The sequence below is a fragment of the Condylura cristata genome, unplaced genomic scaffold (assembly GCF_000260355.1).
Source record: "Condylura cristata isolate star-nosed mole 26May11 unplaced genomic scaffold, ConCri1.0 scaffold00014, whole genome shotgun sequence".
In the NCBI taxonomy this organism is placed as follows: Eukaryota; Metazoa; Chordata; class Mammalia; order Eulipotyphla; family Talpidae; genus Condylura; species Condylura cristata.
This window is the reverse complement of record NW_004567115.1, coordinates 31,773,857-31,785,622: the sequence shown is the minus strand read 5'-3', so window position 1 is coordinate 31,785,622 and position 11,766 is coordinate 31,773,857. Positions and strand designations below refer to the sequence as shown.

At 40.7% G+C, this 11,766-nt stretch overlaps 1 protein-coding gene across 1 annotated transcript in view; it reads right to left on the bottom strand.

The window, feature by feature from the left end:
- Positions 1–10,987, bottom strand: part of PLCH1 (phospholipase C, eta 1) — a 126,011-nt gene extending 115,024 nt beyond the window's left edge. The window contains exon 1 of the mRNA XM_004682327.2: positions 10,668–10,987. Within this exon, the coding sequence (XP_004682384.1) occupies positions 10,668–10,710 (43 nt within the window). The 5' untranslated portion in view covers positions 10,711–10,987. The remainder of the gene's footprint in view (positions 1–10,667) is intronic.
- Between the last annotated feature and the right edge of the window lie 779 nt (positions 10,988–11,766).

Below are 11,766 nucleotides of genomic sequence, written 5' to 3'. Positions count from 1 at the left end.
GAGGGGAGCAGCGGGCGGGTCAGGAGAGGTCTGCCTCGCCATGTGGTCTCCTCCGGGGCAGGCGGGAATCGAACTCATGCAGAAGTGGCTTTAGCTTCTTAGTGCTGTGCTTTAACCCGCTGAGCCACCAGGGAGGGCCTGCTATTTGCTATTTAAAGAATTCTAAGGAACCCACGATGCCCATCCACTCTAGCAGAGAGGCATCTTTCCGAACTAATTGCTCTCCAGATGCCCAGTTTCTGAGCTACTGGGCTCTAAAAACAAATTTCAGCCCCTCAGTAGAGATTGTCTGAGCATCTGCTACACTCCAGACACTGCACTAAATATCAAATAAGACTAGACACAGTCTAGTTCAAAGGATAAAGGAATTTTTTTCTGTAAAGAGTCAGAGAGGAAATGTTTTTGGCTTTGCAATCTTTGCCTAATGTCAGGGTAGCAATCTTTCTACTCCGTGTGTGCAAAAACAGTCTAGAAAATATGCAAACCATTGAACATGTCTGTGATTTAATAAAGTTTTACTTACAAAACTCAGGCAGCTGGCCAGTTTGGCCCTCTGGGTGTAGTTTGCCAATTCCTAGTCTCATCCATAAGCCAGATACATATTTTTAAACACAAAATGGTAAGATCTGTATTGATAAATGCTCCCTCCTGAGGGAAATGCACTGGACTATGGTGATGGCACATGGGTGATTTGGTGATGGGAAACCCAAGAGGACTGCAACTGACATGGAAAAAATGCACAAAAATAGATAAAAATAAACTATTATAAAATTTAAAAAAAAAAGCTCCCTCCTTGTATAAACATACCCTTCAAAAATAATGGAGCTATTTCACATTGAAAATTAAATCTTTATACCAATCTTTTGTAAAAAGAGGAGGTCTTATCCTCATTTTATAAGCAAGAGAATTAACATCAAATAAATTACTTTCTGGAACTCATCTAATAGCTTCTGACTATAGGCTGAGATTACTCTGTGTGTTCATCTAATGTTATTTTCCTCTTCCTCCAGGACCAACACTGGACTACGTTCTCAGGCATCTCTGCAGTTATATATGGCCATGGACTTGGGTTCTGGTCAGTAAAGTGCAAGTCTTGCCTATTAAAACTTCCTCATGAAAATCTAAATCTGATTGTCTTTTCCTCTCCCCTTCTAGTTGGTTGGAAAGGCAATACTCCCACAATAACCTTGTGTACCCCTAAATCACCACCTACAAGAGAAATACCCAACCAGACCACCTGCATGAGACTATGAAAACAGAAAGAATCATGCATGAAGCTCTTAAGACATAAATCGTACCTGTTACAGCATCTAACAGGACCTTAGCTGAAACAGACTATGCCCAAGTTCAGTGTTGTTTGCATTCAACAATTGCAAAGATTTAAGGCAGAATTTTACCAGGCTGATAAGGCAAAAGAGATCACATTTCGAAAGACCTATCAGTATAAACAAGGGGACCTTCAAGAAAGAACAAATGTTTCTAAATGGATAGAGAGTGCTCTAGCAAAGCATTGGTAAAAAAGGCAGCAAAGGAAGAAAGCCTCTGGAAAGGACTTGTGTACAACACAGAAGAAAAAAGACTTGAAGAAAAGAAGCAATAGCAATCAGACCTGCCATTAGCATACTCGGCCAGGAGGAGGGCGAGCAAGCAGGAGGCCAAATAAGGGCCTCAGGAGAGCACCAGTCTCATGAAAGCAGAGCTGTGAGCCAGCCAAGCTTGTTCTTTATAAAACCTGATTTTTAAATGGAATTGATTTTGCTCTGACTATAAATGTAATGTATGCTCATTAAAAATGTATAAAGAACTACGTAGAAGAAAATTAGTTATATATAATTCCACAGCAAAAGATAACTGCAATTGATGTGTTGAGGCATGAACTCCTGAGCTTATTCTCCTTTTTTTAATTCACATACATTAAGCATTAAGGAAAATGGGAATACAGTGTTTTCCACTGAATATAAGCAAGGGTATCTCACGATAACAGATTTTTCACACCAGTGTTACAGCTGCATACATTACAATTAGTTTTTTCCTCCTTTTTTGCTGTTACAAAAAAAAATTATTCAGTAAACACTCCCATCTCTATCTTCGTGTAAATAAGCAAGTAAAAAGCTGCTGAGCAACCTCTGAGGCAGGGGTGTCTACTGTCAAACTGCCCTCCAGAAACGTTAATTCAAATTCATTCAGCAGACATAAAAGTACCCATTTCCTACACCTTTGTTGACACATTTTTACCCTTTGTCTATCAGATAAGGGGAAAAAACCTCTCATTTTAATTTTTGAAAGCAAGATTTTAGTCTTCTCCCTTTTACTTTTTTTTAGGCATCCTCTGGTTGGTCTGTGGAAGACCCCAAACACAGAACATGTGTTCAGTTATCTTTGGCAACGTTCTAGGGTGTTTAATTTGTACAAGTGGCCTGAGTGGAGTGGAAAGACTTGGCAATGCAAAAAGTCAGCAAACATAACGGAGCATTAGTTGTGCTCAGGAAACATGGAGGATTGTAGTCTGGGGGTGATCAGAAACAAGTGGACCATTTGTTTCTGCAGGTATTTATTTAAATCAGCTGTTTTGCCAAACGAAATTCACTAAGGGATCGTTTAACTTACAGCTCCCTTTGTTTTTCTTTTTCACATCTTTATCATATATTTTACATAATTTTACATAATTTTTGGTTTAGGTTATAGCGAAGCTAAGTGAAAAGGCAAGTATACAATGGAAGCTGAGAGAAGGAAATACCAAGAAAAAACAGACCGTGGTTGTCAACCCACCGAAAAAGGAAGGGACTGGGCAAGGCCAGGTGGGGAGGGGGTGGGGGAGGGGGAGGAGACAGATGCCAACAGGGGCAGAAAGCTGATTAGGAGACACACCACATTTGCTGAAGGCCAAGCATCAGGCCCTAGGCAAGGCTCATTTACCCTCACATCTGTGAAAAGCGCAGAACCCCATCAGTGAGGGAAATGAGCACCATAACAACAGACATAGGTGATTCTCCAAAAGCTATGCTGTTAATAGGATTTTGGTTCTTTTTCTCCTCTTTTATTCTAAATCCCAAATTCTCCTCCACTGCTCAAAATGAAGAGTGCGTTAGGCCTTCCAGTGCCCTCCCTCTCCCTTCTTCCAGGATACAAAGAAATGACTGAGTGAAAAAGAGAGCAGGTTGCACATGAGAATGGAACAGGTCCAGCAACCTGAATGAAAAAAGAAACTAAGTTATGGATTGAGTAATGAAAAATTAAATCAGAAAAATAGGAATCTAAAACTAGAATTGTGTCCAGAAGACAAAATAAGTGAAAACAAGATAAAGAAATACCCCAATAAGCGCCCCCTCCCCTCACGGTGGTACAACATGTTAAAGCGCAGCACTATGTCCTGTCTGTAGCCACTGCACAAGACTTTGATCCTCAGCCAGGGAGCTGACCCACATGGCGCAGCAGACCTCTCCTGTCCTGCCTGCTGCTCCCCTCAGCAGTGTATTTCAGTCAATCTGCTACTTCTGCTCCCCACTCTGCTTCTGGTGAAGCCTTTCAAACCCCACACCTTTGGTCTGTCCCCCAGCTCTTGTATGCATAAATAAATCTTTTTTTAAAAGTACCACAATTAAACAAATATATGAAGGGAAAGCACACACATATTAATCAAATGGATAAAGAAAAATAGTTAGAAACCACAGAATTTTTAAACTGATGATTCAATCAACAAATGCTATGTCCAGCTCCCAGACTCTGAGAAACAACTTTACATTCTATTTCTGCTCCTCATCACGTGCCAGTTCCCACTGTACACACCCTTTATAACTTCCATGACCAAAACTGAGCCTTCTCTTGGAGCAAGGGTCACACCACCACAGTGAACACACGGAATTTCTCTAGGGCCTGCTGACACTATTTGCATTGCCCATCAATAACTTTAGAACTTCCACCTGTTGCTTTCTGTGACCCTTGGAGCTTTGGCCAGGCCTGCCAGTATCTGTGGTTTGGCTTTCTCGTTGATGTCGCTTCTCTGAGATGAGAAAACATCACAGAGAGCATCTTAGGAAGGCCTCCTAGCCCAACGCTAAGGAGGCTGCTCCTGCCAAAGCACAGCTACTGCCTACAAGAACTTGAAGCTGGCTTTCTAAATCAAATATATTCTAGATCTTATTTCCATTAAAAAGGGGGAATGAGAAAACTAGGGCAAAGAAATCTAAAACAAAAAGATGAAAAGGAAAGGCCAATTTTTTTAATAAGATGAAAATTAAGAGACCTGTAATATGATGCCTCTTCTCCTCCCTCACCACCAAAATTTGTTTTTTTTTTAAAGATTTATTTATGCATAGAGAAATGGGGTACAGGCCAGAGATGCAGGGGCATGAGAGGATTCACCAGAGACAGAGTGGGGAGCAGAACAGGCAGATCGATGAAGTCCACTGAGGAGAGGAGCAGCGGCCGGGTCAGGAGAGATCTGCCACGCCATGTGGGTCACCTCCGGGGTGGGAAATTGAACTCACACTGACACGGCCACTCCTTGGCTTAGCTTTGCAGTGCAGTGCTCCAACCTGCTGCGCCCCAAGGGAGGGCCCACCACCAAAATTTGTATATTCATTTATTATTTATATTATGCTCCCTAAGATACCTTCTCTCAATTGATGTTCTGGGCTTTTTCAAAACGTCAGTGAGAATCTGAGATAAGAAATGAGCAAATAAAGATACAAAAAGGAGAGAATAAGGAAAGTAGAATGGAAATTAACCTTAAAACCCCAGTGTCAGGAGACTGTTTGCCCAAGGAGAGGCATTCAGTTGCAGAGTTGAGCAGAGACTGTCACATGTGCACACTGGGACTCAACCAATAGAAACAGGAAGATGGGGTCACAGAAGTCCCCCCAACAATTCTTATCCCTCATTCTTCTTGATCACATAAACAGCTAACGTCCATGGGACTCGCACCATGGATGTGACTCCTGTGCATACATGTGAGTGTGCGCACACATACAGACGCAGCTCCTCGTGCCAAGTACCACGCGAGGTTCTATGTGGGTGTAGAAAAGCAAGAAGATTCCTTTAGTCGTTAATGTAACTCAAGAGTGCTTTGTGTGTTTTTAAAAGTCACTGAGTAAATCTGTGGAAATTCAAAAAGTTAAAGGGCAAATGATAATAGTTTAGCGGGAGAAAAATGCAGAAAGAAATTATGGAGAATGATATTGTCCCTTAGTGCTGTCTTTTTGTTGTTGTTTTTTAAAATCTATTAATTTATACAAGAACTGGGGTATAGACCAGAGGTGGGGGGCCGGGCGAGGAGAGGGGGTAAAAGGATTCACCAGAGACAGAGTAGAGAGCAGAACAGGCAGATCGATGAAGTACACTGCTGAGGGGAGCAGTGGGTGGGTCTGGAGAGGTCTGCTGCTCCCTGGCTAGGGATCAAACACTTGCTGCAGATAGCTTCACAGTGCGGACCTTTAACCACTTGTGCCACCAGGGAGGGCCCAGTGCTGTCTTTTATTTCATTCCTTTCCATTCTCCTGATTTTGAATCTACAAGGTCGGAAGTTCAGACCCTTTCTAGATGTCCTCAAATTTTATCTCTTCACTTCCTCCATGGAAAAACAATTAACACTGACATCGATTTTGAAGAAAAGCATGAAGCAACAGGTCACCATGTTAGATGAAAACCTTATGTTACACAAATCTACAGCCGTGGCTTTTTCTTCAAACAGATCAATAGAAGCAATCATTCACCTCTCTTCAAAAAAGACAGAAGTAACTTTAGCTCACTCATGGTAGCTTCTGTTCTAGTGACAAGTAATTAGAGACAGTGATGGGGTCATTTGTCAAAACCTCAATGACTACAGTTCATGACTTTGATACGCTTGAGCCAATTTTTCAAGTAGATTGCAGGCCCCTTTATCTTTGGCTGTCAAATCTATGCTGCATTGGACTTCTTTTTTTCCTAAATGTCACTTTTTTCTTAATAGTCCATTTTTTCCTAAAATACAATTGCTAGCACCTACCCCACTACAAAGCTTACCCATTCTCTCTTTCTTAGATCCAGCCCAAACCCCTCAGGGGACATCAAAATCCTCCCAGGATCTGGCCCCACCCAGCGATTGCTTTCCTTCCAACAAGCTGCAATCTGCTGCTCCAGTTTTCCTGTCTGTCACTCCAGAAGTGTTCATTTGCAAGTCCATTTACTCAAAGCACTGTCAGGCCAAACCATGCAGAGGGCAAGGCTTGTGCAGTAACAGGAGGAGTCCAACTGAGGTATGTATAGAGAGATGGTAGGCGACATTTTTATAGACAAGGCACTGATGTACCATCTCCAAGAAAGGAACCATGTCACTCCGAAGGAAAGTGAGTGCCAATCTACGCTCCAGAGGCAAGCAACAAGATTCAAATGTCATCTCTACTAGTGACAGCATTAACTTAGAGCAACCTACCTTTATCTCTCCTCAGAATCATCCCCAAGATGAAGATAGCAACTATACTCACCTCACTGAATTAGGAACATGGCTGATTGTCAGAATTATCATCAGGGCTCAGCTTTTTCTAATACATTTGATGCCATCATCTATGCAGCAGTCTTTAGAATCTGTCCTTTTCCTCAGACACTATCATCTAAAATTAAGCTTGTGGGCCCTCCTTGGTGGCACAGTGGGTTAAAGCACAGCACTAAGAAACTAAACCCACTTCAGCATGAGTTCGATCCCCGCCCTGGAAATGATACACATGGTGTCGCAGACCTCTCTTGACCCGCCCGCTGCTCCCCTCAGCAGTGTACTTTGTCAGTCGGCCTGTTCTGCTCCCCACTCTGTCTCTGGTAGATCCTCTCATCACCCCTGCACCTCTGGCCTGTACCCCAGTTCTGTATGCATAAGTAAATAAATCCTAAAAATAAAATAAAAGACTAGTCATTTTCAAAGCTAGTTCCAAGAGATGGCCCCTGACCTCCTTACTCTAGTTCTCATTTCAGTAGATTATATAAGTGATGTGATGACTTTCAAACATCCTGTGAGCTAACGGATGAGAGTTGGCATGCCATTTGTGGTGGCGTAGACGGGGCTGGAAGGGACTGCGTTAAGTGAAATAAGTCAGAAGAAAAATGATATTGGATGGTTTCACTTATGTGCAGAATACAGAGAACCCAAATAAAGTGTCAGGGAATAAAAAATATAAAAGACTAAATTTGCAAGCTGCCCACACACCTGAGGCCCATACAGGGGAGGGGGAGAGGGGAGTCAGAAGAGGATAAGTGACTTTGGTGATGGTGCTGTGGTGGAAGAACTGGGGGGGGGGGGCGTGGGGGGGAGTCAAATACTGCCTCAAATCTAGCAATATGTAAAAAAATAGAGCATTCTTTCAAAAAAAATTGAGCTGGGTTTTTCTGAGCTTCTTGTGAAGATAATTTTCTGTTCTCCATAAAAGAATAATAGAGATATTCCTGATGAGGCGTAAAGCTGTCTTATGGACAAGAGGTCACTAACTTCATAAGAACAGAAATGTTAGATTTCTTATCAGACAGTTACCTACCTGCAGCTAATTTATCTCAATTACAAGACAGGAACTGAGGAATAAAGGAAAAAGCAGAAGATGCAGTGAGAATCCTCCCTCAGTACTGGTCACAGGCAAAGAAACCACTGTGAAATTTGAGAGTTCGGTGCTTTCTCATGACCCATCATTTAAGCTAGGAAACATGAGCTGAGATCACTGTACATTCACCTACTCACTGCAACACCTTCTCAACCTCCCTTACTTCAGCCTCATCTTCCCATCAGTCTAAGCCATGGTCAGAAAAATCATTCTAAAATTCAAATCTAATTAATCTCTTCTAACTTTAAAATCTTTATTCAAAAAGGAAAGGGGGACAAGGGGGGGGGACCAAGGGAAGATTGGAAAATGAGGGAAAATGTCCATATTTCTTAACCTGGATTAGGTGGGATTTATTGTAACATATGACTTTTGCACCTATTTCTTCCTCCTCCTTTTTTGTTTATCTATCCAAAACATTCCTTCTTATCCTTCAAGGCTCAGTTCAAATTTTGCTTCCAGAAATCCTTTGTAGACTTCTCCACACTCAAGGTGCCTTGAATACAGTGCTGCCAAAATTGCAGTATCATATGCAAGTCTTTGCATTAAAGCATGAGTTACTGGAAGAGAGGTTAATGTGGATTCATCTTCATATCCCTAACCAGAACCTTTTACATAAAGCAATACAAGGATTTCACAACAAAATCTTAACTTTCCTCTCCAAAAATGGCCTTATCCTAAGAATTCAAATAATATAACATGAGAGAAATCACGAGTCTCTAAATGTCTGGCACCTCCTAAAAGCAAAACTTGTGTGATGAAGAAGTGCAGGCCCCGCCATCATGGTCGGGGAAACAGAAGACTTGATTGCAGCCACAGGTCTGCTCCGAGTCTTAGAGAAACTCTGCAGTCAGTATTTTTTTCCTCCTTAAAAAACAGTGAGATGGCCATGGGTTTTTCCTGCTCTAGAAATCTAGGACTCTCCTACACAGACATCAGGCCTCCCATAAGGCGTTTGCAGAAAGCACACTGCAGGGTATATAGGTTATCCTAAGCCAAGGGGAAAATTAGTGGCAGGTGGTACCAGCATTGTAGGTCAAAGTGCTTTCTAATGATATTTGCACCCACAAAACAAAAACAGTTTCTTCTTAATTCAAGTAGATGAAATGTGCATTGCTCCTGTATCTATGACTGCAATACATTTTACATTGCTGGGGTCCTGTTTCACCTCCCAAGAGCTTTCAGAGACATTAAATCAGTAACTCTTTTAACAACCTTGTGAATAAGCAAAAAAAAATAAAAGAAAAGAAAGAAAGAAAGAAAAGAAAAAAAGCATTATCTCTTGTTTCTAAAGGAAGTTTGGGTTCAGACATAACAAGATTATAAAAACACTTGCCTTAAATGCCTGAAGCTTGCTCTGACTTCTGTTTCTATGTTGTGATTCAAGTGCCTTACTATTGAGTGCTGTTTTAAGAATCACTATGATTCCTTCTGACTCAGAGATTTAGTACACTGTACTAAATTATGAAGCAAAAAATAATTAACAATAATAAATTTATGCTTATTTTAAAAGGTGGGAGCAAATAAGTTTTCCAATTAAAATACAGTTTTAAGACAAAACATCTACCATTAAAACTCAGGGATCTTTTCTTTGCTCTTCCCAGTTCTAACTAAACACTTTTCAACGTTGATTCCTGTCAAATGAAAACACTTCCACTAACATGACTATTTAACAACCCAACTCAGGTTTCATGAGAATTCAGAATCTATTAATTTAAGATGTTCCACTTTAAAATTGATCGGAATTCAGCAAAAAAATTTCTTTGAAAGTTGTCTTGCTACCCACTCAGACAAATTTAATACCAAGATGACTAATCAGCAAAATAAATCATTAAAACAGCACTGAAAATCTATTAAATAAACTATGAACTATGTGCTCATGACAAAAATCTAAAAGCTTCTCTGACTAGTAAAATTCATTCAAACTTCCATAATGTTTATGAAGCAAAGCTTCATCTTTAATTCATTGTTAATGATAACTTGATATAGCAAAAGTCATTTTCATCATTACTTCCAAAAAGTGTCAAGTAAGACAAACTCAAATGTATGCTATGCAATTCAGTTTATACCCACATCACAGGAGTTTCCAAACACAATAAAGACAAAACTCTGAATGGAAAATCCTCTGACAAGCTGCCTAAGGAGTATAGCAAGCTGTACCCTGCTTCTATTTATAAGGTTCTTCCAAGACTTAGAAAACTCAGTTAAACTCAGGAATGTTCAACCAGAGGTTCATTTATATTTTGAATAAAAAACAGGCTTCAGTTCTGGATTGTGAGCCTGGTACATTCAAGTCGACAGCAAAGACAAGCAGCAATCTCCAGGCAGGCTCTCATCTCAGGCAGAGCACTGACATGATGAAGTCACATGCAGGTACACACACACCAGCGATCTGAAGTGACAAATTTCAGGTGGAAAGTAAGTTTAGAAGATGTTTTTTGACATGTCATTTATTCTATCTGACCAGTCAGGAACATTTCTTCTGACTCAGAAATAATCTCCATATATTTTAAATTTTTGATCTCCATACTCATACTTTAAAATGTTTCTCTCCTGCTGCTGGGGCTGACAGACAGGCTCCAAGAACATGATAAATGGGCACTGCCTCCATTTTATCTATGCTGAATACTTAGCCCACTCATGCCATAAACATAATTATTCATGACTCTCCTTAATTAATATAAATTGGCCAGACTATTGTAACAAGTTAAAATACAGCTTTATTCATCAGAATTTGCATTCTGACTTGACAATGTTTTCAATTAAAATCCACTGTTTGTGACTGTCAAGTGAAAATTTTAAACGTCTATATCCTTGACTAATAATACAAGTAGTTTTGTCACTGACCACACCACTTCATTATAAGGCTGTTCTCTATCAGCATGCAATCCAACCATTATGAAAGTATACATTTACAAGGAAAAACCACTTTGTCTCATCACAGGTACTTTGCTATCTTTTCATCTCATGCGTACAAAATTATCTTCACTATGGGTACCAAGGGTACAAATAAATCTTTAACTTAACTACACATGAAATAAAATAAGAAATACATATCATTTTTTTACTAGGATCATTACACTTACCTTAAAATTAGTGTATGACTCTTACCTTTTTCTGGACTCAAGTTTTTATACACTTCAAGGTCTGCCATTAAATTTAATATTGCCACACATTATTGGCAAGAGCAGTAAAATTTCTCGTTAAAGGCGAAGCCTTTTCCTGATACACATCTCCAAAAAGGAAGGGGTGGGAGGATGGCAAAGAAATCCTTAGCAGTCCCAAGAGCTTGACTCATTGCTGCCCTTCATGCCATGAGGTCTTCACAATTCAGGCTTTTACAAGGTGGAGGAAATAAATCCATGAGCTGTAATTACAGAACTTTGTCTCAAAGTGAAAAGCGCAGGCAGATAAGAGCACTGGAAGCTTCTGCTCAGGGCTGCCGCCTTTGTGGGAATGCAGGCGCTGTGGCTACTCTGGGTCTGAGACTGCAAGCTCAGCTCAGCGCTCAGAGCCCTCCAGGCATGATGCACATTTAATGTCTGGGAAGTGTCAGTCTTTAGCCATCAGAGAACCCTCCTCACCTACAGAGGCCACAGAGCAGCATTGATTACCAGGATAGTGACGCAGACTGAATGCAGAAAATGAACATGCACACAGGCAGAGACACACATGCTGCTCCGTAGCCAGCGTAGTCTCATTGGAGGCAAAGAAAATCCTTTGTAAACGAAGCTGCATGTTAGCCCTGCAGACTGTCCGCTACTTTTGTGCCATCTGGGTTAAGCACAGGCTTATTGAAAGTATTACAGGTTTCCTTGATTTTTGTCTTTATCTCTCACACACACCTAGCATTGATCCCAGAAAAGACTGAAATGTTTCCAAGTTCAACTAAAGGGATTACAGCTTCCCACCACTTAAGCAGTGAGGACTACTTCTCAGGTGAAAGTCACATCCCAGTGGGCAAGGAAAGTAGCATGAATGAGACTGGGGAAAAGGCCAGTTTTTAGTGAATGAACCAGCACCTTAATAGAGTACGATTTTCCCTGAAGGAAATATTAGTGTTCTGTGAGGGTTTGAAACAACTTCTTCATAAAGACAGGCAAATATGCCACAGCAATTTACTGTAGTGTTGCATATAAGAGTTGTAACTAGATCTCTCCATCATGATAATAACTCCCTGACCCCCAGAATTCTTTCTAGTATCAATTAC